This window comes from Tiliqua scincoides, chromosome 3 (assembly GCF_035046505.1).
Source record: "Tiliqua scincoides isolate rTilSci1 chromosome 3, rTilSci1.hap2, whole genome shotgun sequence".
In the NCBI taxonomy this organism is placed as follows: domain Eukaryota; kingdom Metazoa; phylum Chordata; class Lepidosauria; order Squamata; family Scincidae; genus Tiliqua; species Tiliqua scincoides.
The window spans coordinates 161,203,066-161,228,195 of record NC_089823.1 but is presented as its reverse complement, the minus strand read 5'-3'; the positions used below and the strand labels follow the sequence as shown (position 1 = coordinate 161,228,195).

At 44.6% G+C, this 25,130-nt stretch overlaps 1 protein-coding gene across 1 annotated transcript in view; it reads right to left on the bottom strand.

Moving 5' to 3' along the window:
- The window catches only part of ASAH2 (N-acylsphingosine amidohydrolase 2), a 48,492-nt gene extending 34,095 nt beyond the window's left edge, over positions 1–14,397 (bottom strand). Inside the window, exons 1-6 of the mRNA XM_066621419.1 lie at positions 14,385–14,397; positions 14,008–14,154; positions 11,098–11,159; positions 7,498–7,650; positions 2,599–2,775; positions 374–501 (exon numbers count right to left, since the gene is read on the bottom strand). Coding sequence (XP_066477516.1) covers positions 374–501; positions 2,599–2,775; positions 7,498–7,650; positions 11,098–11,159; positions 14,008–14,154; positions 14,385–14,397 — 680 coding nt within the window. The remainder of the gene's footprint in view (positions 1–373; positions 502–2,598; positions 2,776–7,497; positions 7,651–11,097; positions 11,160–14,007; positions 14,155–14,384) is intronic.
- Between the last annotated feature and the right edge of the window lie 10,733 nt (positions 14,398–25,130).

Genomic DNA, 25,130 nt, shown 5'->3' with positions numbered 1-25,130 from the left:
ATGACTGGTAAGTGAAATTCCAGCTTCCTTAAGATACATTGCGCAGTCCCTCCTTTTAGACTGGGTTGGGAAGTCATACATGGGTGACATGGTAGTGCTATTGCCGTGTGTGATCCCCTAGCCAGCTGCAAATATACATGGGGAATCATAGTTGGTTGAGATAAACATGAAAAATGACCATTACATTCCTCTGCTTTTTAGCCATAAAATCCAATATGCAATGACTGCCTAATAGCTCCCAGCTTCTTGTTGAGGAAGTTCAAGCACAGTATTTTCATGAGACAAAAGATTTCACTGTTTGATACATAACACTATTATAGGAGAGAATCACACTTCTGACATATGGTAGTTATTAGTTTTCCCTCTTCTTTACCTGAGTCGTTCGGACTCTGGATTATGAAGATAAGAAAGGGGACTTCGGTTGATCTGAGTGTTTTCAAGGATACCTTTATTGATTAAAATTCGTCCTTTCCTCATATTTTGATGGGCCATGTCAATGCTCTGAAAATGGGAAATAGAAAGAAGTTCATTGATGTACACAGCTTCAGTCCCAGGAGTGCACAGATGTTAGAATGCACACTTGAATGCACATGCACATTCCATTCAGAGCAGTGTGGCACAGAGTGCATCCTATCCTCAGATGTAAATCTGTGGCTGTATCGCATTTATGCCTGCAGTTCCTCATTCAGCAGGTGATACACAGTTGTAAGTCTGCCTAGGTTTAAAACCCCAGGTTTATTTACAGCCCAGTCTATTGTGGACTGGGCTGACCTGCAGAGGCATTTACGACAGCAGAACAGAGTTCCGCTCTCATATAATGGCTGCCAACAGAAAGCACAGCACTCTGTCAGTGGTATTTTCTGAGCGTTGCTACAAGAGGCAGCAGCGCTCTACTGCCGCAGATGCACCTGCTGCACCTGCTGGAAAAGGTAAGGCAAGAGCAGGGTGAGGGTTGGACAGGTGAAAGTGGGCAGGGAGAGGGGTGGAATGGGAGGTAGGAACGTTGTGGAAGGAGGTAAATCAGGCAATGATGGCACACACTGGATCCCATCCAGTTTTTGCAAGCCTCCCTGCCCCTTTGACTCCTCATACTTGAGCCAGCTACAGACCCATTGCTGAGTGAGAGACTTATGGAAGGGTAAGGGGAAACAATTCCACTTACCCCTCCAGTGCTTCCCAATCAACCCCTAACCCCTGCTGGATACAGCACACTCATTTTTGGCATGGTTGCACCAGCGGGACGGAAGGATATGATAAAACTCTTCCCCTTACCCCCGGGTAAGCCACCACAGCCCCAATGGGTCTCCTCGGACCTGTGCCACCTCAGGAAGTGATGCAAGTCTGACGAGAACGGAGCATCTTGGAGCTGCTCTGCGCTGCTCAGGGAACAGGGTTGGGATCTGGCATAACTGCTGAGTTCCAGCCCTGCTTCCAGCTTCCCACCCACCCTCCTCCTGGAACACCCTCCGCCCACTCTCCCCCCACCCCAGAACGCCTCCCTCCCACCTCCTCCCTGCCATCCCCAGACCCCTGGATTGGAACGGAGGCTGGATGCAGCCTCCATGGGCCAGTGTGCATTCCTGTGCCAGCCCAGCTGACACACAAGGAGGTGCAAAAGGTTGTTCTACTAGTTAGGATCACGCCCTACATCACTTAGTAATTTTCATGAAAATGATCAGAACCAGCTACAGTGTTTTCAGTTAGTCCAACAGTTATCTTCATTAAAGAATGAGTGTGTTGTTTTGATATCTCCTTTAAAAAGCCAATGAAATTCTTTATCATGACAAAGTATCTTGACAAAGAACTATAACATCTTATAAGAAGCCTGCAAGTTCATCTTATCCTTCTAGGACATTGCCACTGCCATACAGAGCTTTCCCTACTAAATGTTGCAATGAACTATGCCCCAGTTCTATCCTCCACCAGCCTACGTAAGGGAATAGAATTCCAGGGTGCACTACTGCTGCTGAGATCCACACTCTCCTAGCGTGAACCACCCACTGCCCATCCTATTCCTCATGCCTCTTTTCTCCCAGATTGGCCTCAAACTGCTCCAGCTGCCACTTTACCAGCTCCGATATGGCCTGAGTGAAGAACTGTTGATGCAAGCGTGCACACACGCGCGCGCGCGCGCACACACACACACACACACACACCACACGCTCTGGCCATTTGCATTGGTGGCCCCACATTGCATGAGACTGGTGTGCCTTTCAGGATGCTGGACAAGGTCTTATGGCAGTAAGATAAGGAGATCTGCTGCTCTAAGCTCCAGATTGTACTGGGTTGTAAGTTGCTTAACCTGAACACCTGCTAAGTGGGTAAAAAGGCACTTTTAAAAGTGGTGTCCTCTTACATTTAGTCAGGGAAGAGTAACTGTCTCTCTTAATCAGAGCATGGCATCTTCTTTTCCAGTGGTAGTTGCTGGTGACTCTTCCACATCTTTTTTTTTTTTTAAGATTGTGAGCCCTTCAGGGACATAGAACTTTTACTGATTTATTTTGTGCTGCGAACCACTGTGAGAATGACTTTTTGTTGAAAAGTAGTGTATAAATATTCATCATAACAAAAAAAAAGTGATAGTGGACTGCTTTATACCTCTACAATCCCATTGACAATGGCATGGAGGGATGATCTGATGAGCCCTTTGGATGTTATCATAAAAAGGGTGTTTTGAAAATATCCTCCAGGTCCTGAATGGGTATGAGTTCCACTCAGTATAACATTATCTTGATTGTAGAGATCTCCATATTTCTGTTTTAGCTGTTTCATGACCTATGAAATAAGAGTATTGCAATGACTGGTTTCTTACACAATCCAAGCAGTATGGTAATCATAAAAGTTATCTTTTAGCAGTGCAAGAGAGCTGAATATATTTTTAAATGAATATTCACTAATGGAGACACACACCAAAAACAACAACTACTACTACAGGTTGGGTATCCCTTATTCGGACCAATTGGAGCTGGAAGTGTTCCAGAAATGTTTTCTGGATTTTAGAATCCTTGTGTAAACAATTATTCCAAAGCTGGTTGTTGACACAGTGCACTGGAGTGACAACGCTGTGCGCGACAATAGCACCGTGCCTGTGAGAGGTTGCAGCTAAACCTCCTCTGGCAAAACCTTAGAGATGTAGATGCTGAAAAGGAGGGAGGGAGAGAAGGATTAATGCCTGCCAGTTCCTGCTTTGGCTAACCTTGTCTACTGCTGGGTCTCTGTCTCCACCCTGTGGAAAGATGGAGAGTTTAGGCTGTGCCACTGTGATCACTTTAGAGCTAGGGTTCCCAACCCGTGGTCCGTGGACCACTGGTGGTCCGCAGCGCCCGCCCCCCCCAGATGGTCCATGATGTCTCTGGTGAAAAAAGAAAAAAATGCCCTTCCAGGAAGAAAAAAGCCTCTGCAGAGACAGCAGCCAATCAGAGCAGCTCAGAGCCAATCAGAGGATAGCCTTTCTCCGTCTCCTGCCTGCCCCCTTCACCTCCCTTCCCTCCTTGTCTGTGAGTCCTCAGACAAGAAAAAAGTGAAGCACAGGCGCTTTGTAAGGTGTGCACGCGCGTTTGTGCAGCCTCGTGGCTCAGATGCATGCAGAGGAGAGGTGCCCTGTCGCCCGCTGCCTCCTGCCTTCATTCCTTGACCCTGTGCCTTCAGGTGAGCCCGGGCAGCCTGGTTTCTCAGGAGTCAGATCAGGACTCCAGCCAGCCTGGGAAGTCCCTTTTGTGGGTGGGCAGGGGGGGCCTGAGAAGGGGAGGCTGGAGGAGGCTCCCAAAGGCATCACTAGCTGTCTGCCTGGCTGGCTGGGGGGGTTTCCCTGGGAGTGGGTTTCTCTGGATATGATTTCCCTGGGAGTGCAGACTCCAGCTGGCCAGGGAACACAGAGGAAGGGAGTTGGAGACAGTGTGGCAGCAGGAGAGGGGAGAAACAGTATGCTCAACCCCCAGCCCTGGTACCCCCTCCCCAGTTGGCAGGATTGGGACCCCTGGATGTGCTCTTCTAATGCCCAGGGGTGGAGCAAGGGATCCAAGCAAAAAAGTTTTTGTACCCCTTTAGGAGAGGAAAACAGGCAGCACCTCTGCTGTCTTACTGCAAGCTGCCCACCTGGGGAGAAGCAATCCCAGAAGTTGTAGAACAGGCACCACTATAGCCAAGTACAGCAGGTGTAACCCCTGACTCTTCCTCCTCAGAGAGCAGCAGCAGCTTTGTCCATGGGGAGCCCTCCCCCACCCCACACTTGGCCAGTTCCCATATCTCCTCAGATTGCAATCCTATGCAAGCTTACCTTGGAGTAAGCCCCATTGACTATAATGGGACTTCTGAGTAGACATACCTAGAATGGGGCTGTTAGTCACACTGTGGCTGTGATGGACTTCTCCAGAAATTTCTCCAATCCCCTTTTAAAGGCATCTAGTCTAGACACCCTCGCCACATCCTGGAGCAAGGAGTTCCACAGACTAATGGCAGAGTGGGCAGTTGTTGTTTTGTGGCTGCAGCCTACCTATAGGCTTGCTCATGCTCTCTTAGTCCTAACCAAACTTTTTTGTGTGAGCAGGGATTTTCTAGTCTGCTAATGATGAAAAATAAGCAAACGAATCAGTTGGACCCTAGTGATGACATGCGTATAGCTTTGAGCAGCAGTATAAACACAAGAATTTCACAACTAGTGAAGCAAATGCAAGCACAATCATCACATTAATTATGAAATAATCTTATGTATTACAAATTTAATTGTATTTTTTGTGTGGGGGGTGGGGCGGTAGCATGTGGTCCCTGCTGTCTCCAAATTTTGCCTTAGTGGTCCCTGAGTTCCTAAAGGTTGGGAACCACTGCTTTAGATGAAGAGATCAGCTGGAGGGAGAGACTTTTAAAAAAAGGAGCCTGTGAGCTTAAACTGTCTCAGTTTCAGCTGGATACTGTCCCAGCATGCATTGTGTAATTCTAGCTGACTCCCACCCCATGCAAAGCAATTTTAAATTTTTTTTAAAAAAAACCATGTTCACATTTTAAAAAGTTACAGTTTTAAGAATACTTCATATTTCCAAATTCCAGATGGTGGGTGCCCAACCTGTACAACCAAACACCCTGTGGCACCTTAAACTCTCACATGCTTTTTGAGGCAAGACACTACTTCATCAAATAGTGCCTGTGCAAAAGAGCAGGATTAAACTCAGGATGGTTATTTGCAGGGATGTGTAGTAAAGGAATTAACATGATGAACAGAAGACACAGCAGTACTCACTCACAAAATAATCATGTACATAGTGAGTGCATAGAGGAGAATGTGACAGAACCCTTACCCACTGACATACACACTTTCACTTGCTTGTCTGCACAATTCCTACATACATCTATATGGGGTTCTGTTCTGCCAAGATTCTCGGCTCAAGCTTCACTTAGAGAATTATGCCCACTTTAAGCTAATTAGCTCTCCATTCCCCAGCACTGGCCCTAGTTCTGCACTGCATCATCCCACTACCAAGGTAGCTCGCCTGTTCAACCTGCAGAGGTCCTCCTTCCTCCCCTCTCCTGCCAGCAGCTTCTCCAGCAACTACAGCAACCCCTTGGTCCTCAGCAGGTCTTTGGCATGGCAGCCACACACCAATCTCCAGTGTCTCCAGCAGTCACTGTTCCAGCAGTCTCCAAAAGTTCCCATTCCAGCAATCCTCAGAAGTCCATTTGCCCATTGATCAGGCAACAAGTCTAGTAATCCATCAGCCAGTCCATTAGTTCCTCAGTTCATTAATCCATCAGTTTAGTTTTCTCTCCTGCAAGCTCCTTCCTTCTGCACTTTAAAACACTCCACAGCCACCTTTTTCACAGCCACTCCACAATTCCTTCCTTCTACAGTCACCTTTTTCCTTCCTCCAGGTGCTGCTTTTAACCCTGAGGGCCTTTCTGCCTCCAAGTGGCTGCAGCTGTGCAGAACACTCACTGCAATCTAAGGCCCTGGTGTGAACCCCATGCTTGCCTGCCAGAGCAAGGGGCCACTGTTGACACCACACCCTATCTCCTGGAGGGATCTTTCGCATTTCCATTACTGGTTGCAGGACAGATAAACATTTGCGAAATGACAGTAGTCAACGGTACAATACCCAAAGAGTTTGCTATGCTAAACAAGTAATATAATATAATATAATATAATATAATATAATATAATATAATATAATATATAGGTGGAACCTATTTATCTGCATTAGTTCCATTCCGTGACTAGGCGCAATCAACAAAAAACATGTTGTGCTAAATTTCATAGAGTTACGCAAAGAGGCTGCAACCTGACACTTCCAGATGGAAGGAAACTAAGGCAGCTGTTATCAATCCCCTCCTCTCCGCTCTGCACTTAGCCCTCCTGTTGCCAGCTGCCTGGCTTCTTTTACAGTTGGGATGCTGATCTTTTAAGAGTCCAGCCCTATGTGTTTCTACTTAGAAGTAAGCTCCATTCCAGTCAATGGGGCTTACTCCCAGGAAAGTGTGGAGAGGATTGTAGGCGAAATCTCATGCTTTGCTTGGTGGGAAGGCTTGCTTGTGTTAGTGATAGCCTGTGCCATGGGGGGGGGTATTCAGCAAACACTCCCTGGGTTTTTTAAAGCAATCCCCTCTGTTGCTATCACACCTGCCCCTGTGTGAGTGAGTGAGAGAGAGAGCGTGCTTCTGGCTACAGAGATTTTCAGCCCCCCTTCCTCTCTTCAGCATCTTTGCTGGCTCAGGGGCTCCAGGACTGTTACTGTTCCTTTGCAAGGGGAACCTCTTCCAGAGCTATTTCCCTGCCTGGGCAAGGCAGAGCCTTTTTGAGGTTTTTTGGGCTGCCTGGAAATGGAGCGAGATGCCAGCGCAGGGCAAAGTTGTGTGTGACTTTTGATTCCCCCACCCCATTCCTGTTGAGACAAATCTGCAGATAAAAAATCTGTGGATAAATAGGCTGCACCTGTAATATAATATAATATAATATAATATAATATAATATAATATAATATAATATAATATAATATAATATAATATAATATAATACGGTCATGTTTTAACTCCTATCACTTCCTGTACATTTATATCTAATATCCTGTACATTTATATCACTTCCTGTACATTTATATCTAAATATCTAATATAAATAACCCCTGCTAATTGGGTAAGAGGCACTTTTTCAAGTGGGTGCTCCTTTTTTTAGTAGGGGGAGAGTAACAGGCCCACCTCACCCCAGCACTGTCTGTTTTAGTGGCTGTCTGCTGGTATTCATTTGCATCTTTTTAGATTGTGAGCCCTTTTGGGACAGGGAGCCATTTAGTTATTTGATTTTTCTCTGTAAACCGCTTTGTGAACTTTTAGTTGAAAAGCAGTATATAAATACTGTTAATAATAATAATAATAATAATAATAATAATAATATCTACAGGAGTTCCACATGCAAGAAGTGACAGCTTTTGGAAACCAAGAGTTTTGGGTAATAACATAAAACATATACTACATATGCTTTTAAACGCCGTTCTATTTTTCCTCTCCACTTACCTCTAGCTTAACTCTCTGAGACATCATTCCTATCTCAGCACTGACAAACACCATTCTTTTCTTCCAGTTATCAGGTTCAGCTAAGATGAACGCCCTACTGTACAGTCGTGAGATGATGCCAGCACCAATTTGGTCCATATTGCCATAGCCTATCTGTAGTGGAACACAGCATTCCATTAACCACACATAAGGTCATGCCTGCCAACATTTCACAAACACAACAGAAGACACAGATACACTCTTATATACTGCAGACTTCATGCTTTCCAATTATTAAACATATGTTAATGGGGAAAAAACTACACTGTTTGCAATAAATTTCTTTAAAAATGTCAAGCAAAAGAAGTGTAGACAATATTGATAAAACAGATATTAGATTTAGAGACAAGTATGCATAAATTCTGCGGTATTAACAGTGTAATCCTACTCATGCTTACTCAGAGCTCAGTGGAATCTACACCTTAGCAGTTGTACTTAGGTTTGTAGCCTGAGTAGATTATTAGATAAATTTAAAATATTTTGAGCAATTAAAGAGGGCCTCCTGATGGACTGGGCAGCATTTAAAACATAAGTTATTTTCATAGTTAAAAGTACTTACAAAAACTGAGTGGCAGACTGCATCTTAAGTAAGGACTTTTTAAAAAACTTCCACTAGGAAAAAAAATGCCTCTTCTGATATGGTGACTGGCTGCAATCACAATTTCCTGAGAGTAAGTCTCGTTGAACAGAATGGGACTTACTTCTGAATAAAGATGCATAGGATTGCATTGTGTATGCATTATCTAACACAGGGAGCAATCCTAACCCACTTTCCAGCACTGGCATAGCTGTGCCTGTGAGGCACGTGCTGCATCCTCCAGTTGGGGGGCAGTTGGGGGGCAATGTTTGTTCTCTTAACCCAGAGTTGCATTGCCCTTATGTCAGTGCTGGGAAGTTGGTTAAGATTGTGCCCACAGGGATGTTAAACATATGGCCCGTTGGCCGGATACAGCCCATGGAGCCTTTTCAAGCATCCCACGTGCTCTGGGCAAGTTCTGGGATCGCCCCACGCCCACTTGCTCAGGTCGTGTCCAGAGCAGAATTCACAGAATGATGTTTTGAGGCCTCAGAAGGCCTTAACACTTCATTTCTGGGTTTTCAGAAAACCCTGAGGTGGCGTTTTAAGGTCTTCCGAGGTCTCCAAATGTTATTTTGAGGGTTGGGGATGCTGCAGGTGGCATCCATGGCACTCAGAATTCCTCTGGAGGCAACCGGAGCAGAGTCCCAGTTGCGTTCGGGACAGCCAGCATGAAGGAGGAGACAGCTGCAGTGGCAGGTGGGTCAGGGCTTGGGGGAGGATGACCAGGGGTCTTGGCTGGCGGATGGGCGGGCAGGAAAAGGATGTTGCTGGTGGAAGGTGGGGGAAGCAGTGGGAGCAAGCAGGCAGAGGCTTCCTTTGCAACCTCTGCTTGCAAAAGTTTGATGGTTTTCTTCTAGAGAAAAAAAGCCCCTGAACTTTTTGCAAGTGGGAGCAGCTAATGCAGCCTCTACCTGTTCCTTATGAAAATGGAATTAGTTGCCCAATCCTACGTGGGCCTTACAGTGGTGGATCTTGTGATCTGCCATTGTAAAGCCTGGGCCAACAGTGAAAAAACCATGCTGCACAGTGGTGGACCTGGGGAGGGTGGGGGGGGGCAAAACCCCAGGTGCAGTGCCTGCAGGCCCTGTTGGGGCAGCACTGCCACACCCGCCATGGAGCCTCCTCCACCCACCGCAATGCTGTTGATGCCTCTGCCTGCTCTCCAGAACCATTCTGAGGATAGTCAAGGCCCTAGACTGTGGCTCCTTGGTGCTCCAAAAGCCATCTAAGACCTCCAGAGTGCCTTTAACAGTACTTTGGTTTCCATTGGAAAACTGGATGTACTGTTAAAGGCGCTCTGATGGTCTCAGGAGACTTTCAGAGCGCTGACGAAAGTAAGGTCCTGTAGTGAAGACAGATATCCCCAAGAGAGGCAGCGTGTTGTGGGGTGTGTTGCAGACCTGGCCTAAGAGCGGTACAGGGGCCAGGTTTGCAACTGACGCCATGGTCACATGGACTGAAGCCACTACTGCAAATGGCTGGAAGCCCCGCATACATGAAAGCGCCTTCCTGGTGCCCCACTGGAGCAGGTAAAATGTTGGTGGCCATGTTAACAGCTAGAGGTCCCACATGTATAACAGTGGCTCCAAGAAGCCCCGTGGAAGCAGGTAAGGTGGTGGTGGAGGCAGTTTAGGGTGTTGAGTGGGCCAGGCAGGGGGTGGCTCAAGGGTGGATCTTGGCAGCAACCACATATGGAGGCCCCTATCCCCTTTCCCTGTCCCAAAGCACCTCGAAGTCTCCTCAGACTCACATTTAAATAAGTCGTGTGGGTCCAAGAAGATCCACTGGAGGCCAGGTGATCTATAGAGAAGTAAGTAAAATTGATTTTTACTTTACGCTCCTGGCTCTCTGGTTGCCCCTCCCAACACAGCATGCAGCACATGCACCTTCAGCGATGCTGCATGACTTGAGCTGGCAGGAGACAGAATTGAGCCCTAAGAGTTCTTTAACTGGTCATCTGAACATGCATAGATATATCAGATAAATGTTGGAAATGGAAAAAAACCAGGTGGGAACTTTTTACCATAAGTGGTGTACATGCTCTAAAGCAAAATCATATTGGTCACAAATATATGCACAGATATGGTTGAGTTTAAAAACAAATGTACAATTGAAACCTGAAGTATTTTTGTTGAGCATGATAGATGAATATGTGGGGAAAAGAAGTGAAATTTTCTTCTTATATATGATAAGAATACTAGAATACTTTATGCACAGTATTTGGAAAACTACAGATATACCATTGTTTGAAGAATGGTGGATGAAAGTTATGGACTTTGCAGAAATGGATAAACTTACGACTTTACTTAAACAAAAATCAACAAAAACCTTTATGAATAACTGGAAACAAATCATTGACTTTTTGCAAGAGAGAGAGAGAGATAATGATTCAATGAGTTTTGGATTTGAAGATTAGTCATAAGAGGGACTATTGGAGGTGTAGCTTTCGTAAGAGTGGAAATTTAGATCATTAACATAAATGCAGTAAGTAATTAGAACTTTTTGGTTTCACTTTTGCTACACTTAGAGATATTTTGTTTTTTTCTTCTCTTTTTTCTTTTTTATGCATTTTTATTAACGTTGTTTATTGTTTTTCTTTTTAATATCATTATAAATAAAATAAATATATCAATCATAAACAATCATGAACATACATAGATTAAGGGCCCAATCATATCCAATTTTCCACTACCGGTGCTGCTGTGCCAGTGGGGTATGTACTGCTTCCCGTATTGGGGAGGCAATCTCAGAGGCAACTTTGTTCCCTTACCTCAGGGCTGCATTGCGGCTACACCGGTACTAGAAAGTTGGATAGGATTAGGCTCTAAAGCAGGTGTTCTTATTTTAAATAAGAGAACATTGCTCCATGTGTTAAACAACCAGCTTTATTATATGGCGTTTGGATAAAGCTAACAAACTTAATTCCGGAAATGATTATGATGACACAACTAAAGAAACGTAATTAGCATTTCTCTACTTACAAAAGGTACTTCAGCGACAGGGCCGGTGCAGTCAGCTCGACCAACTCCAATCAAGTAGCCATCTAGGGCAAATATGAAAACAACATAAGGCTACAAGATATAAGAATTGAACACTGCTTTCTATGCAGAAGCCCATGACAACAAAAAATTGAATTTACCTCTTTGAAATCAAACATTGCACAGCCCAATCCTAAACTTCTCTAGCGCCCAGGGCTACACTGGTGCCAAACTGCTGTAACCTATGGGGCAGGGAAGCTACGCCAGGTCTCCTTAGGGTAAGGGAACAAACTTTCCCCATGTAGCACCCAGGAGGCCCCAATAGGTTTCCTTGGATTAGTGCCAGCTATTGAACTGGCTCAGAACTGAGCAGACCCATGTTAGGATTCCTGGCCCAGGGAAAGAGGATACATGACCAGCATACCGTGGCAGGGCCTGCTCCTCTCCTCCCCCTGCCCAGTTCTGCCCCCTTTCCGCCCTCTCCCCACCTCAAACAGACTTACCATTGGCCTGTGGCCATACTCACTGCCAAGAGTTCTCTTCTGGAGCTGAGGCCCTGTGCCAACTGATGCTGGGCTCAGCACTGGTGGCATGTCATTAGCACTGGCGCAAAAGTGCCTTACGGCACTTTTTGCCAGAACTGGGTCATAGGATTAGGCCCTCTCCTGAAAGAAGTATATTTTCCTTAACAGCATGAGACAATTAGAATCCCAGGTATCCCTTGACAGAGTAAGGAGTTTGACCGATAGGGAAGTTATACTTAGCAACTCAGCAATGATCAGTTGACATAAGAGGTGACTCAAGATTCCTCTGGGTCACAAACTCTAAATTAGTTTCTCGGTCTAATTTGTTTTCCACTCAGCAATACAGTAAATATTCCATAACTTCATGTTTGTTCAGTAATAACCAAGCAGGTGGAAAACAGCTGACAGCCAATATTATTGTTTAGCTAACATTAGTAATTGTAATGTTAGTTAGTTATGTTGCAACCATTTCCCCATTACCTGAGATGTGTGTGCATTTTGGAAGGTTTTATTGCTTTATAATTTTGCTTCCCCTTTTTTTGCTAGAAATTTGATGGAGTTGTTCTCCTTTTTTGCAGTTGTAATAGACCTCCTCTATATTATATTGGGCTTTTGACATGTACCTTTTGACCAGGATAAGAGAGCATGAAGTTTTGGTATGGTTGCAAAGATTTCTCTCTCACCCTTACCTCCTCTCCATGCAAAGCTATTTTCAAAGGGTGACCACAGTGTATGCTGGTGCTCTGGACATCAAACATGACACAAACATTGTGACATACAGTAATACATCTCTTGGGGCAAATAAAAGGATTCTGACCCAAGACTATTTGTAAAGAAACTCATCTCACCACATCCTTGTCTTACTTTCAATGGTTGCAGCAACTGATTAATCCCTTTTTTCAAATTCTAAACACCCCTATCATCCCATTGTTCTCCCCTTGAGTTAGAAGTTAATTAATGAGTAGAGCAGGGGAGTCCAAACTTTTAGGCAGGAGGGTCATGTTATCTCTCTGACACTTGGGGGCTGGGAAAATAATTAATTAATTTTCAAATTTGAAAAAATTTACATAAATGAATATATTTGAGATGGAACTTATATGAATGAATGAAGATCTTTTATAGGCTCAAGGCCTATAAAAGGCCTTGCACAAAACAAGACCAGCCTTTCCTTGGCTGCTGCATCACAGATGTGAAACAGCAAGTAGTGGAGGGAGCCCTCATCCCACAACTCACTCAACAGTTGGCCGTCACACTGAGAGCAGTTGCATCAGGCCAGCACGGGCTCCAGCAAGTTTCTGGAGGGCCAGAGGCTCAATGGAGACTGGGGGCTCCCTGAGGGCTGGACTGGGAGTCCTGTAGGGCTGCAAGTGGCCCCCGGGCTGGGGTTTGGGCACCCCTGGAGTAGAGGATTGGTCCTCAATGTTTTGTTCTCTAAAGGGTTGCAGGCAAGTTGAATCCCAAAAGACCTTTCACTATCAGTTCTAGTGAAGAATGTTTTGAAGTAGAGGGTTAACAGACCTGTGTATTCTCTTGAGAAATAGTGATTTCCAATTGACCAGTTGTTGATAGATGAATGAAACATATATATACCTTGCTGTGAACATCATATTTTTAAAAGTGGGATTTGTTGTTATTGTTCAGTCATTAAGTCATGCCTAACTCTTCGTGACCCCATGGACCACAGCATGCCAGGCCCCCCTGTCTACCACTAACTTCCAGAGTTTGTCCAAATTAATGTTCATTGCCTCAGTGATACTCTCTAACTAACTCATACTCTGCCGTCCCCTTCTCCTTTTGCCTTCAATTTTTCCCAGCATCAGGATCTTTTCTAGAGTCCTCCCTTCTCATGAGATGACCAAAGTATTTAAAGTGGGATACAAGCATGTAAAATAAAATGTAGGAGCCTAACTAGATTTTGCAGCTGCTCAGATAGTTCAGAATTCAAAACATTTTCCTCCCACAATTATCTCCATAGGCAGGAAGGCTCAATCCCCATCTTTTCCTACCCTTCAAAAAAGCAAAATTTGAGGAGTTAAAGTCTCCTGTACGTCTTGCCTTATGGAAGAAATCTTGTCATGCTCTCCCTACTCTCACTCATGGGGAGGCATTTTTTAATATCTCTCACACCCTATGCATGTATAGAATTAAGCCCAATTGTGTTAAGTGAGTGTTACTCCCAGATCATAGGCATGTAGCCTCAATGTTTATTACCCCTGGCTTCCTCTGCTCTACCATTCTTTCCCTACCGTCTAGGAGTAGAGTAGCTGAGCCAATGGCAGTCATTGCATTCTCTATTCCATCCCTCAGTCACATTCAAGCAGTTCAGCAAATCACTCAAATCACCACAGAATCCCTCAGGCATTACAACACTTAAAGACATGAGACTCACCACCACCATGGCTGTTATTAGGGAGATAGTGGAGAACTAAAAGAGTCACAACAATCCCCGTCACTAGCAGTAAAACGACAACAAACACAATTGCCAGGCGCGATAGAGTCGATTTGCCAGATTCACCCATCTCAGGTAAAAGTAACTCTAAGAAGAGAAGGGGGGTAGACAAGACTGAATATTGATTTTAAATACATTCCATCCAAATATGTCCCAACCATTGCACCGTACACCCTCAAATATTAGCTAACTGAGGGCCCAATCCTATTCAATTTTCCAGTGCAATGTAGCCATGCCAATGGGGTGTGCCTGGTATCCTGTGGAGGGGAGGCAGTCTCAGAGGCCTCCTTAAGGTATGGGAACATTTGTTCCCTTACCTCGGGGCTGCATTGTGGCTGCACCGATGCAGAAAATTTGGATAGGATTGGGCCCTAAGATGAGGGGACAGTGTCAGTATCCAAAATGTCTGCAAAATGTCCTACTAAAGTCACTTCTTAATGTATGAGATAAAGTACATTAATAAAGTATATAAAAAAATTACTCTTCCCGTCCTCCCCAAAAAGAATTATTACCAAGGGCTACAACAACACTGAGATTAAGACATTATCCTGCACAATTTTAAGTAAATAGGTGGCAGCATCTGAGATTATAGGTAAGTGGGGGAGGTCATGTTTCAGACTGGTCTGATAGTGGTCTGATAGATGCATTGATGGCTTGAGTCCAAAGTGCTAGTTGGGTTTGACAAACGGCTTGAGCTTTCCACTCAAAAAAGTTTGGGATAGATTCTGTGTTTTGGCACGGAGATCTGCCACTCTAATGGAACAAGGAGAAGATACTACTAGGTATGTCCAAACTCTTGGGAGTATTTTACAAGCTCTTTGAATACAAGCCAAAGCCTCTGGTGTACACACTCATCCCATTATAGGTCTGGTATACAGAGGCTCAGAAACCTGTAAAACTTGTGTGTCTAGGGAGGACAGTAAACAACAGGAATCAGTGTGTACAGCATTGAGGAATAAGTTCTTCATGATATCACATTTGGCTCTCTTAAAAACAGGTGAGATTCTTCAACCGGATTATGGATTATTCTGAGTGCCTCTCCCACAGCCTGTAGGAATTTCTAGAGGGTTATAGGTTCAAGTAAAAAAAGATGCTGGGAGTAACTCTATTTTTTCTTCATTTTGATGATCTGATTCAGCAGAACTTTTTCAGTTCTAGGACAACATTTCTCAATGTTTGTACCCCACTATATCACTTTGCATAGTCCACTAATTGGAAATTTCATCAGAAGTAACTGGTGATGATGCCATCCCCAGTTACTGCTGGGTTGGGAGACCAGAAGTGACAAAACAAACACTGGTAAGAGGCTCAAGACAGACAGGAGGGCCTTTTCAAGCACACAAAAAGCACACACTGCAGCTCTACCTGCTGAACCAAGCCTCATACCTGTTTGTCACATTGCTGGTCTTGCTGCCAGGTGGCGGAAGATCAGGGTCACACGTGTACCACCAGACACCACCTAAAGTACCACCAAATGGTGGCATGTGTACCACTGGTTGAGAAACACTGTCCTAGGTAGATTACTGGGCACAGCTTAGTAAAAGCATTTGGCAAGACAGAGTGGCACCATTGCAGCCCACATTGACTCAGCAGCTAACACGGTCAAGTTAATTCGTCATAAATTACTGCTCATGGAGAGGAGAGAGCCAGAGTCATGCAACTAGTGAAAGGCAAGCTCCCCAGGGATGAAATCAAATGGGCTCAAAATAAGACAAGCTATTTTCTCTTGAACTGAGAAAGAGCCTGGCTGATTTCTGAGCCACTCTGATTCTGAGCCCAGTCCCCAAATGCATCCTTCTGTCCAACCTATCAAGAATCCTTCCAACACCTTTCCTTTCACCCATTTACACGGGAAAGGGCCATTCCAGCATGGTGGCAAACAGGCTGGATGAAGCAAAGGGAGCCTCTCACTTCTGTCTCATCTGTTACTTGGCTTACTACTATGCAGCATGCCTGGTACATGTAGCCCCTGAGAAATTTACTTTGCCCAAAGCCTACAATAATATCAATATTCCTTGAGAAAACAACATTTATCAGAGCCTGGTTGCACTTGGCTTACAGCACAGTGGTGTGCAGATTTGGCATTAGGGGTCAGGAGTGGTGAAAGCTGTCAGGGGTCCAGGGCCCTGAATAAATGTGCCATAGCCTGCATGGTGATGGTGGACTGACTTCCTTAGGACCCACTGAGGTACAAGGGACTTCTTAAAGGGAAGTTAGCTGATGAGCCCCTTCCCTGCCAGGAACTGAAAGGTAAAAAAGTCTTTTCTTCCCTCCTTCCCCCCTCCCCACTCATTTTGCCATCACTAACCGAATAGCAACAGCAGGAAGATAAGAAGGTGAGGAGAGTTGGGGGCTGAAAGGGGGAGAAGTGGAATTCTCCAGATCTAAACCACAAAATAATTTGTGGGTGTTAATTCTTCCTGTGCACTTGAGGCAACCATTATGAGTCCCAAAGACTGTGATGCTGCCTCTAGTGCAAAAACGATAAGTAACTGCAACTTGGCCTTAAAAGCAATGGGTAATGGTCAGGGATATGAATGATGCTTTTTCTTCCTCTGAGAATGGTGACAGCTCCGGAGTGCTCAAGCTGTAATTTGTACCTTTGGCCTTTGCATATGTAGGATTGTGTTTGAAACTCTTCTTCCACTATCTGCTCTTGAGATCTTATGTCCCTCAGAAGCACATTTTTGGGGGGGTGGAGGAGGAAGGAGAGATGGGGGTAAAATCACTTCTCTCCTAGAGCAAATGGGATTTCTTCTTCTCTCTCCACTTGTGAAATAAGATCTTAGGATACAAGATACTGTACTATAAAATGCACACAGAATCACTGAAGTAGTAGCTAGAGTCATGAATGAAGAAAAAAGTCAAACCTTTATTTTTCAAATGGCAGGTTTGAAGTCAAAGATGAAGAATTCTGGAGAATCAGGTATTTCTTTACAAACTGCAGCCCTGAAATTGTGCTTCTCCTTAGTCACAGGCGCTTGCAGATTTCCCAAGTTCTGAAAGAAACACAGGGTTCTACAAATGACACAATAACTTTGCAGGACTGTTGCAGTTACTTATGACTGTATTCCTTCAGGATCTCTTGGTCAATTCCCAATGCAAAATGCATGTGTAAACGTCATGAGAACCTCTGTGCTATGTACTGTACGTGATATATTTTTACAGATGAATAACTAACAAGACTGCCATAGTTGAGGACAATTTCTTGATAAATGATTGCGTATCAGTTAAAGGCAAGTAGAACCTGATAGTGTATCTCCTTAACCCTGATTGTCCTTCTAGCATTTACAACATTTAGATTGCAAAGTTCAGAGACACACAGATATCAGTAAGGCTGTGGCCTCTAATCAAATCAAGCCTATCACTCCACTGCTCAGTGAGCAAAGAGTCCATGGTACACCTCATGTATTTAGCAGAAGGAGAGTTAACTGTTCCTCTTCACCTCAGCAGAGTGTCTTTTCTAGTGGGCACTAGCGGCTTGCTAGTGTTTCTTGTGCATCTTTTGAGACTGTAGCCCTTTGGGAGTAAGGGACCATTTATTTGATTCTTGCTGTAAATCTCTTGGTGAAGTTTTTCATTGAAAAGCAGTAACTACTCTCAATAATAATCATCCAATTTCTTGGTCATTTTTCACCACTTTTGTTTTCTCAGGTTTGTAAAACATTCAACAGACTGGAGGCTTCCTGCCATCGGATTTTGTATCCTTGTTGCCTCATCCCTGGAATAAATACCTGCTACTACTTGGAACAAGCTTTTGCTTTAATTGCCAGCAGCACCAAAACTGAAAAGTAAAGATACTTCAGGTGATGCAGGGAAGGCCAGATCAAGATTAAATTAATTTGGGCAACTAGAACCAGGTGATGGGGTCGTAAGCTTCTTCTGAGTACCAGGAAAAGTCAGAGAATATTTAGAACAGTGACATGTGGTCTGGGGGTGGAAGGTGAGGCAGAACCATTCCACCAGAGGTATTGGAATAGCATCACCACTCCTCTGATTATGCCAACGCTTACAACCCATGAGCTCTAAATAGCTGGAGCCCGTGGGCTGTGTTTGCATGATCACAACCAGCACAGTGGAAGTGGTGGTACAGTGGAAGTGGTGCCTATCAAAATCTTTTGTGGCTGCCAGAACAGCTTCTCTGGCATGGGCTTAAGTCCTGAATTAATCCATTTCTACCTGGCCCACAGATGTACACATTTGGTCCCTGTTGCATATATGCAACGTTGGGCTCCTGGATTGAACCTGGATTGGAACACCTGGATTAGGCACCTGGATTAAACCCAGATTGGAACAGCTCTGGCCTGTTAGAGCTACTAGGACAATGTAGAATGGATTGCTGAACATTCAAACAGCCATGATGAGTCATGCCAAATATCAGAAAGTGAAGAGTGCCTGGCTGCTCCTGGGCTGCAACCTCATTATGTCAAAGTGCAGTACTCCCTGCCAGAGGCCACTGAGCCCCACTGACATTCAACCCTGTGGATTGACATGGAGGATTTCCACAACAGAAGCCAACCTTTGGGAAGGCACCGCTGCTGAGAAGTAAGGACGGGTGCCGATATTGAAGTCTCTCTTTTAGCTTGCCTTCTGGGAGCTACAGCTTGGGGAGAAAATGGCTGCCTGATGGTTTTTTCCTTCCTGATCAATGCTGGGCCTAAGGTCCATAGCCTAGCACACTAGTCAGTAGGCCTTGATCACAGAAAACAGTGCTTACTCTGATACGCCTGCTTATTGATAGGGCTGAACAGGCAGGTCCACAGCTAGTGGGATGCTCTGTGCAGAAGAGAACAGGGCTGGATCTTGAGCCACTGGTGTGTACCCTTGGACTTCTCTGAATGGCGCTGGACTCCTTCCACTAGATAACCAGGAGCTGCTGAAAAAAGAATTGACAAGGCCCTGTGTTGTGCCGGTTTATTTATTTAGCCATTTCTACCCTGCCTTTCCTCCCACAATGCAGTTTAAGGCATCAAATTACAATGAAACCCAATAAAAAAAGAAAAGAAACAAAACCCAGTACAAAGAATCAAAACAGCAGCATGAAAGACAAGCACAGAGCAGTATAAAGAACTAATGCAAAATAAAAGCAGCAGAATACCACCATAATGCAAATAAAACAGTACAGTTTTATTTAACTACAGTACAAATAAAACAATTGGTTAGACAGGTGCATGAAGATGGCAGATCTGAATAGGAGGCGTAGGGATCAAGGCTCTGCCTTCATAATCATCACTAGCATGACAGTGGCCTTACACAGTGGCCCTCACTTAAATTTACTACCCCTAGTTATAAACACTTCTTTAGGATCATGACTCTTCTGTGATTGTTGTCGGCCCCCCCCCCCCGTGTGTCTTGCACTCTGCTTCAGGCATTCATTTTTCCATGCACAGTACCCTGTTCCATAAAATCTTCCATTATGAGCAACCAGCTGTACCTGAATTGCCCACTGTGGTGGGAAGGGGACAGGGGGGAGATGGAAAGGTGGAAGTAATGGTACAAGGAAGTGGGGTGTACGAATGTGGAAGGGTGTACAAAAAAGGAAAGCAAAGGGGGCAGGGGAAGGCATGGGGAGAAAGGTTAAAGGCAGAGCAGCTTCTAATCAAGTCAGGCAAAGACAATGGAAAACTGGAAGGAAAACCCACAGGCAAAGTCTGGAGATCAAGAGAGGCATCTCCTGGAACAGAGGCAGAAGATGACAGCCTGTAAACAAACACAATTCAGTAAATTGTTACTGGAAATACCATGCTATAACAAACATTCTTCAAAGGTAGGATCACAGTCAAAGATTTTACCAAGCACTCTTTCTGTTATAATTACAAGAACATGTCATTGTAGACTTCCCTGACAAAGCAGCATAATTATCATTTACTAAGAACAAACTTTGTTCTTTGAAGCATTTCATTTGAACTACTTTAAAACTATAGAATTACTTTGATAATAATGATAAGTGTTGCAATAACAGTATTCATCTTTAACCTCTCTATAAACAGACAGCACTAAACTCATCAAATTTTAATCATTAAACTTACAATGGCCCCAATCCAGCAACAGTCAATCTCAGTGAAAGTAATGAGTTAATAATTTGTAACCAACTTGTTCAATCAGTTTCAGTGGGGCTTGGAAGGAGAATTCTACATGCATTTCCTTGTTAGGAAGCCCATTACATTTAGTGGGACTTACTCCCAAGTAAACATGCACAAGATGGGGCTGTCAGCCCTCATTATCAATCTGGCTGGATCAGGGCTCTTGTTTCTCTGCCAAAAACATTATGGCTCATTTGTCAAAACTCAACAAGTGGTGCAACAGGACTTGCCTTAAATTATATTATTCACACTGCTAATTGTTTGTCACTTATTAAGAATATTTATATATCACTTTTCAACAAAAAAGTTCATGAAGCAGTTTTTAGAGCATAAAAATGTGTACGAGAACAAATTAACCTATTTCTGCCCAGCCCACAGGTGTAAACATTTGATCCCTTCTGCATATATGCAACGCTGGGCAGAAATGACTTGAAGTTTATTTATCTTTATAAATAAAATCTTTGTTTTGTCATCAGCAGATTACAATGTTTTTGTAGTGTCAGTGTAAACTCTCCAGGCATGCTAACGTACAAAACATATTTTCTTGATCAATGTTTATTTTTAGAAAAGTTTCTTTTAAGTGTGAATTCATGGGCGGGGGGAGGGTTCAAAGTGGTCCCAAAGGTAAAGCATGGAGGTGAATGGACACAGATATGAGATATCAATGAGTCTTATTTAGAAGCCAGTCATAGGCATCTTTGCTTCGATGCACTGGCATCACTAGGGAGGTGTGGGGGGTGCAGGCCGCACCAGGTGACGTGCTGGGGGGGTGACACGCCCTGGGGGAGGACGTGATAACATCGTGGGGTTAGGAGCTACTGCGTCATGCCATACACTGTTGGATGCAGAACGGCTAGCAGAGAGTGCAGTGCAAAAACCGGAACTGCAATAGCTCCTTTCGTTCAAAAGTCATGGCCAAAACACTGGAAGGAAAAAATGCATGGAGCTCTATGGAAAATGAAAGCAAGCCGTAGCGCGCATTTACTCATTAGTAGGCATACTTGCCATAGTCCATCGGAAAGGGCAGGCTGAGAGAAATCCAACAACACCATTATGGTCCTGATCCAATGAATGCAACCCCCCCAAAACACCCAAGAAGCTCCCCTCCACCCAGCTGTGAGTCTGTGCCTGAAATGAAGCCACTTGGCCACGTTTACTCACGAGTAGGCAAACTTGCCTTAGTCAAGGCAGGCTGAGAGGCTCCAAGGACATCAGAATGGTCCTCATCCAATAAGTGCAGCCCCCAAAAACAGGAGAAGGAGGTTCCAGCTGCCCCTCCCAGTCTATGGTGCTCTATGGAAAGCAAAGCAGCTTCACGGTTGTGTTTACTTGTGAGTAGGCAGACGTGCCTTGACTGGTGGTCAGGCCAGGCAAAGGGGAATGTGAGGACACCAGAAGGGTCCTGATCCAATGGAGCTGGAGTACAACAGAAGGCAGCCTCCCCTCCCCCCAACAAAAGAACAAAAAAGAGGCTTGAATGGTAAGGGGAAAGTTTTCTATTTTGCACTTGTGAAGCCAGGATGGTCTTTGGACTGATATGCCTGAAATAGAAGAACTTTAAACTGGGCACTGGGAGGGCTGAAGAGCTCACTGATTCTTTTTAGGGTGTTGTTATTGCAGGTAGACTACAGAGTAAGCTCCACTGACCACTGTGGGACTTACTTCAGAGTAGACATGCATAGGATTGGGCTCATAGGCTGCAAACCTACCCACACTTTCCTGAGAGCAAGCCCCATTGACCACTATGGGACTTACTTTAGAGTAGACATGCATAGGCTTGGGCTCACAGGCTGCAATCCTACCCACACTTTCCTGAGAGTAAGCCCCACTGACCACAATAGGACTTACTTCAGAATAGATTCACTTGGTGGAACAGGACTGGCTCCCCCTTATTTAATTATTTTATTTTAATTTAATTATTTATAATTATTTATTTTAATTTGCTTGATGATGTCACTTCTGGCCATGACATCACTTCCAATGGGTCCTAGACAGACTGTCATTCTAAAAAGTGGGTCCCAGTGCTAAAAGTTTGAGAACTGCTGCAATAAGGTGTTAGTAAGTTGACACGGGTGTGTTTGTGTGTGTGTGACTCTACATTTTCAAAATCACTAAAATCAGAATTTGGAGGAATAAGACCGTCATGTTATGTATCAATCAATGCGTAATTTCATGCAGAATGCAATGAAACAAACCACATTGAAATATCTGTGTTCTAACAAAAGGTACAGCCAAAAAACTGATGGGGGCAGGACAATGGTACATCACCACGCCCACCTGGGGCACTGCCTCGCCCACTACATGGGGTGAGGCACAGGGCCCCCACACCGGGTGATGTGAATCCTAGTGACGCCACTGCTTGGATGTAACTGAGTGCACCAAAACCTTAATCCCAAATTATTTCCAGCTGCCTTCAATGGAAGAGATGTACAATGTGCTTAAGATCTGGTTCATGAGTTCAACTGGGATTTACTTTATTTATTTATACCCCACCTTTCTTCCCGAAGGGACCCAAGGCATCTTACAACAATGATTAAAAACACAATTGAAAACATGATTTAAAAACAAAATAAAAACATTTTTCCAACAGACATCTTAGATGACTAGCATTGGGATGGCATCACAATAGTCAAAAATAGTGGGGGAATGAGTTCCTCCCTTCTATGTGTAGATGACCATGAGCATCAGATTGCATGGAGTTCAGATTACTGTGTTCTTTCCTCACAGAAAAGCAAACAAAGATTAGGCAAACAGGGACTCTGTATAACTAGGTGCTCATGCAGAGAGCCAAAAGGCAAAAAAGTCCTTCATCATGTTATTTTACTAGCTCTGGCTGAGGCTACAATCCTGTACATCAGGGATGGGCAAACTCTGGCGGGGGGGCGGGGGCATTTGCAGCTCTTGGGGTCCCCCAATCTGGCCTGCAGGGAGCCCCCAGTCTCCAATGAGCCTCTGGCCCATCAAAGAGTATTGGAACCTGCACTGACCCACAACTGCCCAACTGCCGGTCATGACCGCCAGATGTGAGCTGTGGGCCTAGTTAGAGCAAAGTCTTTTATAGTGTTTTCTGCTTTTCCCTGGGCATTTTTTAACACCCCCCCCCCCCCATTGGCTCTGAACAATTTATGTCTCCATGTGTTTCTGGCTTGGTTTGTATGTTTTCACTGTGCAAGAGGTGTGTGGCAAACAGTTCATAGTTCTCATGTGGTTCTACATACCTACATTATAGTTCTCATGCGTATTATAAATAAGCACAGTAAATGCATTTAGTCATATAAGTTTGATCTCTAATGTATTCATTTATGTAAATTTGTGTATTTATTCAAATTTGAATTGTAAATTAATTCTTTTTTTCCCCTCTCTCCTGCCAGTGTCAGAGACATGATGTGACCCTCCTGCCAAAATGTTTGCCCAACCCTGCTATAGATACTTATCTTGGAGAACGTCCCACTGAAACTTGTGTTAATATATCCTGTCATTCTGCTGGCACCAGTTCCTAGCTTGCCTGAGCCTCATTCTTCTCAAGGACTTGAGGAGTTGTGGACACTCCTTTCCAGGTCCTCAGTGGGAATACTGTTTACAATTCAGTGAACTGGCATTCTGCCAGAATTTAGGACAGGCTTGACATCCAGAAGATGCACCTCTTCAAACAAACTGGGTTTATTTACAAACAACACTACAGGAGCAATCTTTTTTTCAACTAGTTTAGCAATTCAGCTCCAACTTCCTATACTGATTGGCAGGGTTGGGAACTGGAGTCAGTGACAGTTGCGTGCCTGCCATAGGCTGACCTGGGGTAAATGCCCGAGTACTAGCCTCTAGGGCCCCGCAGAAGTCTCTCTGAGGCTCCCGACGGGAGTGGAAACTGTGCTTCCGGTTTGCCAGAAGCACAGTTTATAGCGCTGGGGAACCTCACAGAGATTTCCCCGGCATGGGAGGAGGTCGTGCAAGGCTCCGTGAGTCTCTGGTAAGTAGGGGAGCAAATTTAAGTCCGAGGGGGGTGGTGACAGCCTGCGGGGGGGCACCGTCACAGAGCTTTGCTCCGGGCGCGGGGCTGCAGAGGTCCGCTGCTGGTCAGTGACTCAGACTCAAGTTGCAAAAATGCGTGATTTTGGGTGACTTGATTACTTGTGAGTCATGCACGTGAAAGACTGTAAAAGACTCGAGTGAGGGTCCCCCTGACTCAGCACTCATTCCCATGCATGCTGACAATCCATCAATCATTCTCTCTGCAGACCTCCTTCCCCCTGAGCACGTGAAAGAAGGCTAAATGGCAGCGATTATCACCTTCTCCATTCTTTCCCCCTTGCTGGGGCTCCTGGTGAAGGGAGAGATTGCTGCCTCCTAGTGAAGCCTAAGTGCCTGGAGAGAAACTTATTGCCTCTGTGTGCATGACAAAGGTCATCAAGGCTGTTTTTAAATCACCGGAGCAAAGAACCTTTGTTTTTTAAATTGATTTGCTATACAGGTTGAGACTAATTATTCACGTGGGTTCCGTTCCAAGCACTCGTGGATAAAAAAAAACGCACTATAGCAAATCAATTTAAAAAACAGTTTCTTTGCTCCAGTGATTGAAAAACAGCCTTGCTGACCTTTTGACTCTAAGATAAGAGTCATAAGAGTCAGATAAGACAATCCATCAGCACTTCACTCAGCCCCTCCCTGCACCAATGCAAAATGATCATGTTTCTTTCACATGCTGGGGAAGGGAGGGGTCCAAAGGAGAGAGAAGGATTGATGGATTGTTAGCCTGGTGCCCCCCCTCTCTCTCTCATTAAGGAGGCTGTTGTTAAAGGACTGTTCAGTTTTTAAAACTGATTTTAAAGGGATGCATTTTTCCCCTTCTCCAGGGATCAGCACATTCTCTCTCATTTGCAGGGGCCATTCATGTTGAGTCAAATCCGTGTATAAAAACTCTGTGTATAAATAGGCTGGACCTGTAGTGCGTTTTTTGCCATCCACGTAAGTTCTTGGAAAGGA